We start from the raw sequence: 17,355 nt of genomic DNA on the forward strand, positions 1-17,355 counted from the left end.
CTATGAGATTATTTTGGGAAATATATTTTGTAAATAAAATAAATCAGATAACTATTAATTCTTGAATATTAATAGGTATCGCCGTGTTCCTTTTCCAAAAAAGAATAATTACCCTACCTATTGCACTACTGTTAATTCAAGTCTAGGTGATCCAGAAGCCAAAGATGCCATTTACCCGAATTCACTGGGTAAGTTGATCTTTCTTCATAGCGTTTAATACCTGTAGTACACTTATAACGAAATTCCTCGTTTTTTAAATGCCAGTTTGCAATGTGCCAGATTAATTGAAAAAATTCCAGTTTTTTCTATTCAGACGAATTTTTCTAAGCTTATTACAATACATGCCTTTTGACTAATTAAAAATAGGGAAAGAATTACTATTGTATAATCCTGAATTAGCAGAAGTTTAATGAAATGAGCTTTGTCAACTGCCGTTGCCTTGAATGGAGAGCCAAAGTTATTATAAAATTTTCAATTCATTATTTTCGTTTGAATTCCTTTTATTAAGCCTTTGCTTCACTTTGTTGCTATAGTTTATACCAACTGTAGACACGTCTTTAAACAAGAATAATGAAGCTAAGGATTGTATATTTTCTATAGAGCCTAAAAGTAAGCGACTCATTAAAAGGTCTAAAAGTAAAATTCAATCAAAAATTGTACAAATTTTTCAAACGTTTTCGGCGAATAAGTTTTTAATTTATTGCTTATGGTGGAACTCTTTTTAATAAGAATTTGCTCCGCTCGGTTCATTTATATAATTTTTCTCTGTTAAAATGGGAATACACACCTATAAAATTAAAATAAATGGGATTAATTCTGCAAAGGATAATATATCCTTCATTCCTATGAGCCAAGACGAAAGTGGGGCTCATTAAGGTGGGTCAAAAACTTAATTTAAATAAAAATCAAATTTTAATCTTAAAAAAAACTAGCAAAAATTTCAATGAATTAAGAGATTTACATTCTATGCATTGCTAATTTAGCTTTGACATGAAATAAATTTATAAACATGTTTTTCTGATATAAATCTGTAAAACACAGAGTTGTGGAGCTTGTGGAATGCAATTTTTCAAAGTTAGATTTGAAACCATTTATCGTACAATTTTTTTTCCTATCCAGGTAGAGCATTATGTGAGTTATTCTTTATGAATATGTATTTGAGTAAAGAATTTCTGAATACGTATGTTACATTCTCATTGGTTTTTTTAAGTTTAGCTATACCACAAAATTGAAGTAGATTTACTGGAACATACTGCAATATTTCATTTGCATCCAATTTTGCTCTGTTAAGCCAAATTCGAATTCGTCCTGATATTCTCTTTGTTATACTTATGTTTGATTTAGAAATTTATTTTATTTTAAGAATTAGTGTATAAATGCATCTTAAACTAACCATTCTTGCTTTTAATTACCTTTTAAAAATAACTTATCTGGCTTCTATAAGCATTATATATTATTGCTATTATGAATACCGAGCAGCAAAATGAGGGCTTAAAAGTAATGTGAATAAATATTTCTGGTGTTTCACAAAGCTAAACTGTCATCGAAATCTGATTATACTGAGAATTATCTACTGCACGTTTGCCGTGAAGTAATTTCCTCCAATCATCGGGATAAGATGCACTAACTATTTTTACACTGTCCCCAAGTGTTTAAATAAGAAATTTCATTGTTGATATCAATTAATTATGTGTATTTCTTATTCACTTCCACAGTTATTTATATCAGCCTTCTCACACATCCTGAGGAATACTTTCAGTACGAGGATCGGGTTGTTTTCTATGCATCGGCACACGACAGAAGACAGCTAATCAATCCTTTCAAAGGAGGTTACGAATTGGTCGGAGGCCAGGCATATGAGGCCAACGTTGCAATGGTAATAAAAGAAAATTTCGTATTTAGTCTTATACACAAAACCAGAACCGATAAAAATGTTAAATGTATTTAAATAGACATCAATGCTTTTTTAGCCCTTAATCTTAACTTTTGTTAATTATAAAGGAATTTTATCAAATTTTTCTTTCTCATTAAAAAGCAACTTGAATGATTTTTCTCTTTTCCGTAATAGCTTTTGAGGGGAGCGATTTTTTCTACTTTTTCAAAGATTTCTATGAGGAATTTTAAAATACTATATACTTTTCTACAATGTTCGAAAAAATGAATGTCATTTAAAAAAAATTCCGACTGTTTAATATTTTTTTTAGTTCAACAGGAATATTTTATAATGAATAGACTTCATTTTAAAAATCGTGTAATGCAACACAGAAGTTCTAATCATACAAGTATGTGCCTTGATTTTCAAAACTTTATTTTTAATTTCGTCGAAATAATTTTATTTTCAGATTCAAATTGAAAGGCTTCCGCCCCCCTACAGTACCAATTGTTATGACTATATCAAAGCGTGGAAAGAAAATAATGGCAGTGGACCAACAACACAAGCAGTAAGTTAGATGATCGAATGAAAAATTAAGTAAACTCTAAAGAAATCAGGAATAGCCTAATTTTATACCTTCCACTCCTGGACCTGATAACTACTGAATTTGGAGAGGAAGTAATTTTACGGAACTTAGTAGGTACCATGCTATCGTTATCAGTTGATTATATTTTTACTTGCGATTATTACGTATGCACCATAATTTGCCAGAAGTAAAAAGAAGTTATAAGATTTTGAGACAAGTGAAAAAAAATTCTTAATTATTTCTTAAAATGTTACAATGAATGTGATATGAAATCTCTACAAAATTGCAATGATGAAAAGAAACAACTTAAATAAAACAGAACTAATAATGATTTTCGATCAGTTTGGCGTAAATTAGTAAAATGTCAAAAGAAATGTTACAAAAAAGTTTTTTTTTATAGAAACAAGCAGGTAAAGGAATATTTTACTTTAAAAATATTAATTTATGAATAGCTAAGCAGCACTATTTAAAAAAGTTGTAAAACCTATACAAATGGAAGTAAGATATTAAAAAAATTCAAGCTCTAGACGCTGATAAGTGTCAGCATGTACAGACACCGATATTTTTTTAAACAAAATTAAAATACATTATTGATGTTATTAACACACAGCTGATATGCATGTATACTAAAAAAAGAGTTCTAATGCTCGGAATATAACGCAACGGAAAAAATTTATTCAAATTTTGCGATTCATTTTTTCTAATGCAATAATTGTAAATATTTTTGAAAATAGGATTCCTTTTCTATTTTATCGTTATATTCCAGTTAAGAACTTGTTTTCATTATGAGTGAAGTAAAAAGTCTTATTTTGAAAAATGAAATATGACAAGTGAAAACCGATAAAATACGTTTAATAATAAATTAAGTTAATTCGTTAAATTTTCCTTCAGAAGGAAAGATTTTTTCTGGGTTAACTTTTTTTATTACTATTGATTTCCATATATGCTGGCAGCTTGAAATAGTCCATAAGTTTAAATGTTCGCATTTTTATTTTATTTTTTTTTTGTTAAGGAAAAAGCAATTATTCGCATTGTGAAATTCAAAGCAATTGCTCTGCTTTTGAATAAGAAAGTGTAAACTCAATGATTTTAATAGGTTAATATATAAAACAATTAATTGGTGTGTTTTTTTTATTTTGGACGAAGCAAGGTTGCTACTGGTTATTACAAGGTTTCCACGGATCTTATGAATTTGTAATAGTGAAATAAATTTACGTTGATAGAATTCTTAAAATTCAATTATTCACTGCGATTTCGAAATCATAGCTTGAAAAGTTACAACTACAACATACACAGCTTAGATCCTGAAGACCCAGATTTTGCTCCTCCTTCGTTATAACTTTATTAGTTTTCTTAGTATTTTAAAAGTAAGGAAACGTACGCATTAAGTACAACGTTTAGCTGCAAAATCTGGGTTGGACGTTGAAAAGACGCTTATTTTGCTGACTCCTTTTTCTTAAACACCCATTTCGAGCTTTAAACATTTTTTTTTTTGATGAATTTCGAGCTTCGCTTTTCATGAAAAGGCAATTTCAGCCGTGTTCATTCTCTTAAATACGTTCTTTGAGTTGCGTCCATTTCTGTAAGTGCGCATTTTGAGTTGTGTCCAGAATATGAAAGCTTTCCGACGGATTATACTTGACTGCCTTATTTCCTAAAATCGGTATGTTATTTATGCACCTATATTTTCTGGTTTTCATTAAAGGAATGTATTCAGCATTGCAATATGGAGACAGTCTTGTTAAAAGGAGAATGTATAGATGAGCAGATTCATATTTCTCATACTAACTACCTTTGTGTTCATCGTAAGTATTAAAAGTGGAGTCATTTTGCAATTTTTTTTTATGTTGTATTTGTTACGATGCTCAAAAAAATACCCAGTTTCATTTTCCTAGATGTAACTTAATTATGAATAACTAGCTGATTTCATATCTGCAATTGTCTATAGCCTAGAATACACATTTACTAATTTTGGTTTTATAAGCATTTTTACAGTCAGTAAAGACATAAAAAAGATGTTTTGGAAAAAGAATCGTACGAAAGTACCATATAAAATAGCAGATAAAAAATTGCCATCACTTTTTTAGAATGCTCAACTTTTGGTATAACATGTAGACTATTTTACAGTGAACTGAAATACAATTACAGATATGTGAACTTAGGTGCTGAAAGATCATTTTAATTAATGCACTTAACATTCATTGACATTCCAATTAGTTCGATAGTTATTGCTATTTAAATTGCCCTATTTCTCATTTCTTTTTCAAATGGTTTCGCTTTAAAAAACGACTATTCATTCAATGTTGCAGAAAAAACAGATCTTGCTCGAGACCTTCATTTTTCAATCTCTCACTTAAATTGATATCAAAAATAGCAAAAAAATGAATAAATATAATACGTAGGAGGGACTAGATGGTGTCTGATATAAGTTTTAGCATTTGCATCAAAGCATGTTTTAAAAAATTATAAAAGGTTCAAGAGAGATAAAGATAAAAGAGATGTTTCTAGTTTTAACAGTCATATGAAATAAGATTATTATTACACATTGATAACAAGTGGAACGAATTCGGTTCCATTACTTCTTATTGAATCTCACATGCTGTATTCGTAAGTTCTGCATTTCTCATGTACAGTTAATTATTTTTTAATCATAAGTAAAACCAATCATTTTCTTTGCAACTAACATATTAACAAACTTTGTTTAAATAAAAGTATAATAATTATATACTTTAAAAACAAAATTATCTTTTTAGAGACTTTAAAGGGGGGAAAACAATGATAATGAGACTCAGTATTGCAGGAAGTTTGAATCTGGTCGTACTGCAGTACACGACGAAAAAAGAACTGGGAGACCGGCTATTTCTGATGTGAGAGCCGCGACAATTGAGTGAGTCGTGCATCAGCATAGACACTTCACACTAGATGATCACTGCATTTGGGTTCCTGAGGTTTGCAGAACCACCATTTATCGGGTTTTGACAGAAAAGTTGAAATATCGGCAGATGTGAGCAAAATGAGTCCCACAAAATCTCACGACATTGAGCCCCTGAAATAGACAGGCCGACTTATTGTTGGAGCATAAGCACAGCGAATAAATATTTTCAAGAGGTAGTTCATTAATTGTAATTCTTGGTTTCATAAGTTCGATTTAGTAGATTTTAATCCACCACTATTTCTAAACAATGCGTAGGCTTATATAATTCACCACTCTAAAGAACTTATTACATGCTGTACATTTTTAAAAGCAAGCAAATATTGTCAACTATTTGCAAAATTTACTTTGTAGTTATTTACCGTTTTTTAAATTATTTTGTCGTGTCCGCAGCTGTTGGCATCTCTGCAATGACATAACGAATACTAAAATAACGTTAACTTGAGAACTTGTTTGCTCCAATATTGCTTGATAGGTCAACTCTCGTAGCCACTAGCTGACGAATTTCGTAGCCACTAGCTGACGAAAAGGACAACTACTTGAATACCATTGTCACAGGTGACGAAACCTGGGAGCAGCACTTCACATCTGAGACAAAACAACAATCACGTCAGTGGCGGCATTCCTTTTCACCTAAGCCTCGTAAATTCAAGCGAACACAATTTGCCGGTAAAGTCATGGCAACTGTATTTTGGGATCAAAAAGGGGTATTGTTGGCTGATTTTATTTAAACTGTCACCAGATTAAACGCTGAGAGATATTTTATTTTAAAACCATTGTTGAACAGCCAACCCAATTTTTGGGTTTACGACTACTAAGGCCCAAATACGTATCCTTGTAATTTTGAACCCAATCCAGAAGATAAGGAATCTCCTGGATCAAGTATTGGGAGAAATTTGCCTTTCATGAAGGACTTTTTTATGGTACTAACCCGCATTTACGTTACATGGAGAGGAGGAACGCGAGAACCTCCCAGAGTTAGCCTGACGACTAGGGGATTCTAACCCATGATCTGTTTACCACTGAGGATATTTCACGTCAAACTGTGATAGGTGCAAGGCGGATGGGGAATTCGTATCAACCAACCATCATTGGAATTCGAATCCGGCTAACCTCGTTGGAAAGAGAACTCTCTATCCTCTGAGTCATCGCAGCGCACTGTGAGATATTGTGAGATACTGCAAAAACTCAGGTGGGTGATTCAGAACCGAAGAAAAGGGATGTTGAGCGAGGACGTAAGCGTTCTCCATTATAACGCTCGCCCCCATACTTCCCAACAAATTTTCACTCGACTGCAACATCTTGGATGGAGCGTCGTCACCCATCCACCCTATATTTGGGACTTGACTCACAGTGACTACCATCTCTTTTCAAAGTTAAAACAGATTTGTCTGAAAAGCGCTCCAACAGCGACAACGGAAGCTGAGGTATGAAGTTTCCTGAACAGCTTGGAGGTGAGCTGGTATGATATGTGCATACAAAAATTGCTACTTCGAATACAAAAATGTATCGACCGATATCGTGATTATGTAGAGAAATGAGTACATGCTCAAAACTCACCTTTTGTTTACTGTTTTGCTTTTAGATTTGCTTATTGTTTTTCTTTTAAAACTGTCTAATAAGTTATTAACATTGAAGAAATATTTTTCAGTGTACCACACCATAATAACAACAACAGATGATATTATTAAAAATTGTACCCAGCGTTGTCCACCAGCTTGTTTGTAAGTATCGATCTCTTAGATTGTTTCAAACAAAGATTTAAAAATTTTAGTATGAATCAACACACCAATCACAGTTCTATATTTCTTAAATGATCTTCTGGCAGCCACCTGTACATTCGTATGAATGATCACGTGAACCACAAAAGTTTTGTAGTGTCAATGGCTTCTTTTTTGAAACGGAATGTTGGAACGGAATCATTTTTTCATTGATTTAGGAGTATCCATAATTGTACTTTTCTATATACCTATGGTGTTAACATTACGAAAAACAAATATGCGAATGTTTTAGCCAAATAATTATTAAATTTTCCCAATCTAACAACACCATCATTTTTCAGAGGCAAACGTAGTAGTTAGATATAGATTTATAAACCGAAACTTAAAAAAAGGTTTCCAATCACAGATTGGAAATATATGTTAGCAGCGTCCTGCAATTAGCTGGCACTCCATTTTATGGGAGACGAATTACAAATATTTCGAATGATGTCAAAACCAGAGAAAATATTTAAGTATAAGATCATATTGTACAAGTGATACTAAGTTTTCATTTTCACTTTGATGTTTTGAAGTATTTTTCAGATTTGTCAAAAATGAATATCGCGATAAATTTGTTATTAGATAGTCTGTTCAGTATAGAGAAAAACAAAACGAAAGTCTTTCTCTTTCTTTATATATATATATATAGATATATANTTTTCATCCTTGAAAATAGTCCAGAAACAATTTACAGCCTTAACGTCGTTATTAGGGTACCCTTCCCGTAAATGGACAACTCTCATAAACTGACAATTTTTTCGGTCCCAAGAATGCCCGCTTAATGGAGGTTTTATTGTATATATATATACACATATATATGTATGTATGTATGTATGTATATATACAAATATATATATACACATATATCTACATATGGTGATAAATTTTTAGGCAAATAATTAGTGAAAAATTAAAAGATTTATCAAATTTTATTTGGAATATATATTCAACATGCAAGTACACATACAACATGAAATATACATACAACATGAAATATACATACAACATGCAAAAAAAGCTTTCTTTTTATTTAATTATTTATTTATTTACTTACTTTTTCTGCTATTTGTACATTTTTCTCACTTGAGTTTAATTTATCTTTCAAAAAAAATTTTATTTTTGCTCATATTTACAAAATGGAAAAAAATATTAAAAACTAATTTCTTTGAAAATCTTATATTATGATGTTCTCTTTTAAGTATTGATGTAGTTTTAAACCCGTTTTAGTATTGAAAAGATTGGATAACTATTATTATTTTTTCTTTAAGTGAGAGAATATATGAAATTGAGTATCGAAAAATAGATCTACTTCCAATTGTAAGTAATTACTATCTTTCTATTATATTTCGTAGTCTTTTTTTATAAAGAGAATCATGTTGATTCATTGTACATTTTTTTTTGCTTTTAAAATATTTTTTCTAACTTGGTTAAAAAAAAGCAATGTTTGGTAATACAAATGAGTCAATAAGGAATTATTTTACTCAAATTTGAGAAAATTCTAGAAACAATTAATTTTGAGTTAATGCAAAACGAAGCATATCACTGAAAATTAACATACAAGAGAAATGCACATTTGCAAAATTCTTCTTAAAACAAAACCGAGCTTAAATCAAAAAGCATCAAAAACAAAGGATGGGTAAAAATTTGCAGACACTGGCTGTCCCTGAGTCAAGATACTACCCCACAAAGCTCAAGTTAATTGAATATTAAAGTTAAAAGAAAAAGAGAAAGAAGTATGCGTATTCATAATCGAATTGTTAAGGCATAAGGCTTAAATGACACGAGGTCTGTTCCGACAGGCGATTATTTAAATCGCCTTCTTAATTAAAGCGTTCAAATTTATAATTTTGCTGAAATAGATTCTCTAAATTAATGTTTACGAAATTGAAATTACGCGATTTCAAATGATTGCGAAACTTTGGTTTTCCCACCATTTTAATGATATCTGCAATTCTTTCATAAGTCAAAAATCAGTTTTTAATAAATTTAAACTTTTAAAGCTGGAATTAATTTTAAGGAAACTAAATTCGTTCGATTTCAAAAATTTACGAAGCTTCCGAAACCCCACAGCTTTAATGATATAGGGAATATTTCGTAAAAAACAGTTGGACAGTAATTGAAAATTATAAGAAAAACACTGTTTAATTCTTTCAGACTGGCGTCAATCTCAAATAGCAAAATATATATTGTTGGAGTGGAACGCAAATTTAGAACATAAATCAAATTAAAATAGATTTTTATGCAGAAAGCGATTACTTTAAGGGATCTGTTGATCTAGAGCTTTAATCCGATGTTGGCTTTCCTAGATATCACTGTCTTTTTAGTCTTTCATCAGTACTTCGGTTTATTATTAAAGAAATTTATCCCGTTTCCTGAATTAAAAAGCAACTTGAATGACTTTTTACGTATGATAGTTTTCAGGGTTTGAGCAGTTCGGCTTGTTTTACTTTTCAAGTCTTTCTGGAGGATTGTATTTATTGCAACTAACTTGCAACCCTTAAACCTATTACAAACAATCATATTAGTGTTTTTCACATGGTATGCTAATGATTGTTTTTAATTCCTATCGAGCAGTGGACGTATTAATTTGTGACCACAGCAAGATTTATTTTTAGTGAGATTCGACATTAAACCTCCGTGAACCTCAAGATATTAATTTTCCGACTAATGGAAAAATTGAAAAATATCTGTTTTGTATAATGTAAAAACCCTTTATAAAATATGCTAACACTAAATTGATTTTATTGCTTCGCAAATAATGTTGTATGTCATTTTATTGAAGAAGATACAAGGAATAAGCTTTATTACAATTTTACTTTCTCTTTAGTGTAATGACGTAAAGAATGTTGAGAATTGCAGGTAAGTTCACTTGTTCTAAAATAATAAATAATTGCAGCACTCTCCGCTTAAGGAATAGAACGATAAAAATCATTTGGTTTATTTGGCGTAATCCGCAAAAAGTAGTTTTAAGCCTTGATCCCATAAGGCAGGGAGTTAAAGACAATTTTGATGATGCGATCTTAATACACTAGTGTGGGAAAATGAAAGACGAGATGGTTTTGCAAATGCATCGTCGGGCAAATGCGATTTACATCGACACAAAAAATACCAGAGCATCTATAAGTCATCTAAACTTGGGGAAAATAAACAAATTTTAACAAAAAAATTCCATTAATAAAAGGGAGCTCTATCAAATACTCAGCTTCGAGCTTAATTGGATAGAGGACTGAAACTCTTTAGTTGCGAGTGACTGAAAAAAATCCCTACTTAAATAGGGGATATAATCAACCCTGACTGTTATGCAAGATTTATACGAATTACCAATGCTAGGTTAACATAGAGTTAAGTCTGAGTGCCCATTTTTGTTGAAGTACTATTTGCAGCTCTGAAAAAGTCTATAATGTGTTTTTAAGTGTCTTACTAGAGTCTACACACTTGCTCAATTGTACAACAGTCACTGTACATGGGACTGGGAACTCATAGTGTTCTAATAAGATGCACGTGAGTAAGGAAACTATACCTTAGACTTTCTATCCTTCCGGCTCTGTGTGTTCAATCTGGCAAAAACTTTTTCCCAATGAAATTGAAAACGACTTAAATATAATGCTATTTGCTTCGAAACAATTTTCGCAATTTTTTTTAGCGACCATTATTTTTTATTAAAATAGATTTCAAGTATGACTAGTCATGTATGACTAGGAGTATACTCCTTAATTTTGAATTCACCATCTACGGTCGCAGTTTCTGATGTGTTGCCTGTATAAAATTTTCAGACAAAATTGTCTGTTCTACAGAGACTTAAAGGAGAACTCTTACAGTCATGCTTCAAATTGATGAAGAATTCTGAGGTAAAAAAATAAATGATAATTGTGTTTTTTTTTAAATTTTACTCAAGCTTTTGTGCTCAGAACAAAAAACAGCTTCTAAAAACATGTTAAGTTCAAGAACAAATAAGCACAGGACAAATAAAAAAAAAACATCAGATGGACTTCTTTCCCGATACCTCGACGCTCTATAAAAATTAGTGGAAGAACAATACAACTTAATAAAGTAGGCCTTATAAATGACGATTGAATATCAGATATATCAATATTTTGTTGCAGTAATTTGAAGGGAACATGAAAGAAAAAATTGCTTTAACACGTTTAACTTTCGATCACTTAAGGACCATCAGATTTTCATATGGTTGTACAATTAATGAAACAATGCAAACAATGTTTGAACAATGCGAATAAGGCTGCTCCTGTTGTTGTTTTAGTGTAAGACTACCTTTTAAAGCATCCTGACAAAGCTAGGGGTGATGAGTGTGCGCAAACTCATTGATCTAATCTCTTCAGATTCGAAGGATAAAGAAGATAAATATTGAAATAAATATTGATTATTAAAAAAATATGTCCGGTTAATTTATTGATTTTTTTTTTCTTTCAGAGTAAGTTTAATAACGATTGAGTATTCCTTTCGACAGTTTCAACTGAAACGACACATTTACCAGCCAAAGTATAATGTAAGCATGAAGATTTAAAGTATTTTTGTAACATTTTTATTTTATTCTTTTTGAAATTAAATTCCTTTATTAATTCCTTTTTAAAATAGAAAACTCTTATCCTTTTCCGTAACTTAAATATTATATATATAATTTTTTTTTTCAGTGCTCCTCACACTATTGTATTAATATATTTTGCTTTGACTACATTGATACAATATCAGAAAGCACTCTTTTTTGAGGATATAATCGTGTGGGCTGATAAAAAGATTATATCTTTTATTTTCGGGGTTTTTTTTTTAAAAAAATTCATCCTTTTTTTCTTTTTTTTTTAATTTAGTTGTTTGTTATTTTTTTCATTATTATCCCCCCCTTCTTCATATGTCTACAATTTTCCTTTGTTTTATCTTCATTTTAAACTTATATATAAATTCATCTTGAACTTTTCATAAACTTATACATAATGACAATACTTACAGAAGAACAATTCATCTCCAGAATAATAACCTAAAGTTGTTTTTCGGCCTTGCATTTTCAGTAACTGAAGACTTTTAATCGTATCACAACCTAAGTATAAATCAGCAAAGTCTTCATACCATAATGGATTAATTTTTTTGATTTTCTAAAAAGATAAAAGACTTTAATTTTCTTTATATATATATATATATATAATCCTTCGAACGTTTAGGTATACACTAGGCGTTATAAAGCATACACTCCATACCGAATATATTATTAATGGTTATGATTTCATATGCTGCATTTTATTCCTTTAAAAATGGCACGTTTTTATCTATCCCGCTGTAAATTATGGATAACTCTTGTTTTTTAACACAAAATATAAGAATAGATAATATAAAAAGAGAAATCATTATAAAATAATTAAAATATACAAAATCATACTTTTTATTATTCGTCTTTGGAATTCAAGTTATTTACTTAAAATAAACAAATGAATGCTTATAATGCATTGTATCGATACGTTTTAAAACATTGTTGTTTTCTAAACCTTACTATATCAATATTTTAGTATTTACGATAAATATCGAATACACGATAATTATCGACTTTGATACAACTCGCGGCATTTTCTGATGTAATATTCTGTAATAAACGAAGACGAGAATTATGGAATATGCTATTACCAATACAGTTATATCGAGTACGATATTATCGCGATACTGATAAATTTCGTTTGGATGCTTTAATATTGCCCAATGCTAAAATAAATAGGCTTTGCTGACAGGGAGATATATCGAGAATTATTTGTAGTTCTTAGGGTATTAAAATTTTAATATCATTTTAATATAATCAATTAAAAATTTTCAGTTCTTCTTTAAACAGAAAAATTGCACAAAACATTCGGGGACAAAATAAATAATGAAATTCAATGATCATAAAATAAAAAGAAGCAAAAATAAAAGTGTATATTTAATATGTTCTTGTTGAGATGTTGCCATGCATGACAGCATGCCAGACGACAAAATGTTTGATCAAATGAAATGTTTTAAAAAACACCTGTTATCAATTCTGCAATGTGATATCGTTTGAATTACTGACATAAGGTATTCAAAGTCGTCTGCCGCCGGCTAGTTTTTACCGTGTTGCCAATTACTACGTGTAAAATAACACCTTGTCGAGCGATGTTATCGCTCTTGTTAGTTTTTGCAATGATTGTTTGCTTATTGATTTTATTGCCTTTTCATTTTTTTTTATATCGTTTTCTCCGTGATGGGAATGCAAATTCGAACTCTTTAAGATATCGTTTACTTTCAAAATGAAAGTGTTCTTTTATTTTTCTCTCTAGTGACCCAATGGAATAGAACGAAAAGATTGAAATAAGAACTTTAGTCATCGTAAAATTCAAAGACTTGGAAGTAAAAAACTTTTAAAATCGAACTGTAGATAAAGTCTTAAACTGTAACACAATTTCACAAGAATTTTTANCATCCTCAAGAGCTATAACACATCTGCAGCAGAACTGGATATGAAGACAAAATTGCAGGACAGAAACACTTTAATTGTCCACTAATCTTCAGATTTCCTGCTATGTTTTAAAAAACTTTATTTGTGGAAACCTTTAGCGTGGCGGACAGCTGGCCGCCTTTGCGGCTAGTATGAAATAAAACAAATCAAGCAAGGAACATAAGAAACAGAAAAAACACAAAACTACATCTACAAAACGAGTATCGGATTCAAATGAACGAACATGTACCGGAATCCTTTTTTTTTCTAATGCTCGCCTGTGTCAATATCTGTCAATTCAGGCATCTACAGGGCGATTTTGTCGACCTCTCTTACAGGGGCACCATATGAGGTGGGCCAACGTCGCTCCCACAGTAAAGACAGATAGTACAAAGAAGGAAAGAACATCCATACCCGGGATTCGAACCCAGAACCTTTCGGATGCAAGGACAGTTCCCTGCTCCCTACATGGGCCGGTCAGCTGCACCTGTATCTTTCAAGAATGATTTAAAATATTTGCGTCATAAGATCGCCAGATTACTAATTATGAAAACAGAATCACAAACAGAGTTAGAAGCTAAAATCGAGGGATCTTTTATGGCAAATTCCTACTGCAATACTGAAGCTCGGTTCATTTGTTAGTTATCTTGGATTGTCCCGAAATTGAATGTGCACAAGGTATAGTGAATTTGTGATAACTCGAATCTTATAGGACTGACGAAAAACTTCGACATATCGGAAGTTCGACTTACCGTTAGTTTCGGTTTTGGACTTTTAAATATTGTCGGATTATTTAATTAATGCTTATTAATTACAAATCTTCTAAATGCTTACAATATTTAAGATCATTTTTCTGACAAGCCTTTTACGATAAGACTGGTTGAAGCACTTTATGATACCCTGGTCCATCGGCTGCAACTTTGTAGTTGTGTTTGGCGGGACAAGTTTACTGCTTACAAATTAGGTAGATAACTATGCGTTGTGCATTTATCCATAAAAAGTATCAATTTTCCTTTTTTTAGCGAAGAATTTCCGATCCAATTTTCTTACATAGTCTTCAAATAAAACTGATATCATCCAAAACTTTTTGTTAGACTTTTAATCCAAAGAATACGTTTTTACAATCTTGAAACATCGGGGATTTCGGTATTTTCCTCCAACTAGGACAGTCAAACGATCCTTGCTCATTTTACCCCCCGAGCAGTTTTCATCCTTAAAGATAGTCTTATTTGGAAATAAAATAAACCCATTTCATCAATATTGAAAACATCATTTTAACTGTATCCTTGAAGTAAATTTGGACACGTTTCATTTAACCGCTGTTCACAAACTTCAAGAGGGACAGCTTTAGTTTCTCCATGAAGTGTGCGAAAGACATTGTGTGTGTGTTGCAAAAGAAGGGGCAAGGTATCAGCTCCTAGGTTTTACTTTTTGCTTTAAAATATCCAAAAAAAATCGAGTTAAAGGGAGTAAAATTCGAGTAATCGAGAATAATTAACATGAAATTGAAGATAAAAGGGTCGGGACTTCATAAAAAAATCGAGTTATAGTAATATTCGAGTTATCGTACTTCGAGTTATAGCGAATTGACTGTAATTATATTATAAGGCGTCATGGACCTGGTCTAGGACTACTGGCTAATGGGGGCGTGCAAAAACAACAACATATTATACGGGATAATCTAAAGTTTGCAATTAATAAGGTTGATATTTAATTATACAATTTTAATGATTTTAGAAAATTTATATTTATTAAAACACAAAAAAGCGAAACAAGAATTATTCGTTTCAAACAGATTTTTTTAGTCACGGATTTGCCCGAATTGGATTTGAACTAGGCAAAAATGGCACCTGTATGATTAATGGAACATGCAAGAGATATGTTAAAACGTTTAGAGGATTCAGCTGAATTTCAAAACCCTAAAAGTTAAAATCATTTTTCTTTTGTAGGTATTGCTTTAACCTTTTTCGTATCATGAATGCAAAATTATGAACTTCAACCGCCTCTTCTGAGTTACTATATTTTTCAATATTGTGTCTCATCTTATTCGTTGCATTTCTATTTTACCTTTAGAAATTAGTTTACTTTAGTATAAATCTTTTAAAAAAGTTCAAATAATACATTTTATTCATGAATTGAAAAATGTTTTTATTTTTATATAGAGTATTGAACTATTCAGCTACATAGGAGGCTATATGGGGCTATGGCTTGGCATAAGTCTGATTCCAATATTTGATTTAAGTGAATCAATTTTCAAAGTCTTACACTTTTCTCTTAAGAAGAAAACTTCAAGAAGAGTCAAGAGACAAAATAAATAAAATTGTTTTAATAACCAAGCTTTGGAACTTTCAATAATTTCATATATTAGGCTGTAAATATGAAATTTGTACTACATTAATTTACTGTTAAAGTATTTATAAGTGCAGTAGTGGAGAAAAGTTCTTTTAATTCTAATTCATTAAAATATTAATACATTATTTTAGCTACCACTGGAAATAATATTTTCTTGAACTACGGAAAACCGATTGTAAAATTCTTATCAAAACCAACTCGCCAACTGCATAGTACCAGTAATGCATACTTCCGTTACTGATACATATGAATTAAGCACAATCTGTGAATGGCAATTCTTTACGTTTTTTTAAAGGATTTTTCCTATTAATCTTTCCTCCCAGAGCTTGGCTTATTAGCGCATAGCTAATTTCATTTTATTTCAAGTAATGCACAATATGAATTTCAATTGAGCAATAATATGAAGATTTTTAATGGTTACCCAAAACGAGAATAAGTATCTTTTCTACTTATTGTTGCTTTTTAGTTCAGAATTTACTTTTTTTTTTAATTTCAATTTCATTAATTATGCTTTATTATCATCCATGATAGTAATATGATATCTTACTCTTCCTCCATACAAATAAATACCTTTACTCCATTACTTAAGCCTTCTAGTGCATAGCGAATTTCTTTCTTTTTCTTCAATATACATATATTACCTAATATAATTAAGCATCATTGTCGTCAATAATATGATAATTTCTTTTAAGTTTCTTCAAGCGTTTCTTACGTCTCTTCCTGATATTTAAAATCAATCAACATTGATAACATCGTCATAGCCTAACAAAATTGAGAAGCACAGCAGTTATTCATGGAATTTCCCTGACCCAACGGTTTTACAGTTCCACAAAACGCTATGTTAGAGAGAAGTAGAGAGTTCAAATCTCACAATAACAATTAATGCTTATTTTTTATGTTCATCTGTAATCTCTTCTTCACTTTAGAAAAGCTAATTATTACTCACACTTTATAATGAACAAGCAAAGCTGTACATGCATGTATAATAATAAATAAATAAAAAATGAAATCTTGGAATATAGTAATGATTTTTTAAAATTATTTCTACACTTTGTCTTGTCATTCTGCCAAACATAAATGGATGTAGAGGGTTCAGAATCAAAGTGCAATCCTTGATGTATAACAGTAAATAAAAAAATTTGGTTTCGATACATATACAGGGTTGTACGCTTAACGAAAATAATTGCTTGACTTTTATAAAATCGTAAAACAGATTGCATAAATAATCATATATATATATATATATATATATACATACAGTGAAACCTCCTGTTATGGACACTCCTGCAAAACGGACGCCTCTCAATACGGACATATTTTTAATTCCCCGGAAATCTTCTATGAATAAACCATTACGTACATTCTCCGCAAAGCGGACACTCCCGTAACCGGACGCGGACAGTC

The 17,355-nt window shown here is 30.8% G+C and overlaps 1 protein-coding gene across 1 annotated transcript in view; it reads left to right on the forward strand.

Moving 5' to 3' along the window:
- Window positions 1-16,024, forward strand: part of LOC107442491 (uncharacterized) — an 87,393-nt gene extending 71,369 nt beyond the window's left edge. The window contains exons 12-20 of the mRNA XM_071180898.1: window positions 76-188; window positions 1,716-1,876; window positions 2,343-2,441; window positions 4,165-4,264; window positions 7,043-7,115; window positions 8,420-8,468; window positions 9,979-10,010; window positions 11,580-11,655; window positions 15,762-16,024. Coding sequence (XP_071036999.1) covers window positions 76-188; window positions 1,716-1,876; window positions 2,343-2,441; window positions 4,165-4,264; window positions 7,043-7,115; window positions 8,420-8,468; window positions 9,979-10,010; window positions 11,580-11,655; window positions 15,762-15,917 — 859 coding nt within the window. The 3' untranslated portion in view covers window positions 15,918-16,024. The remainder of the gene's footprint in view (window positions 1-75; window positions 189-1,715; window positions 1,877-2,342; window positions 2,442-4,164; window positions 4,265-7,042; window positions 7,116-8,419; window positions 8,469-9,978; window positions 10,011-11,579; window positions 11,656-15,761) is intronic.
- The last annotated feature ends 1,331 nt before the right edge of the window (window positions 16,025-17,355 follow it).

Source organism: Parasteatoda tepidariorum, chromosome 5, assembly GCF_043381705.1.
Source record: "Parasteatoda tepidariorum isolate YZ-2023 chromosome 5, CAS_Ptep_4.0, whole genome shotgun sequence".
Classification (NCBI taxonomy): Eukaryota; Metazoa; Arthropoda; class Arachnida; order Araneae; family Theridiidae; genus Parasteatoda; species Parasteatoda tepidariorum.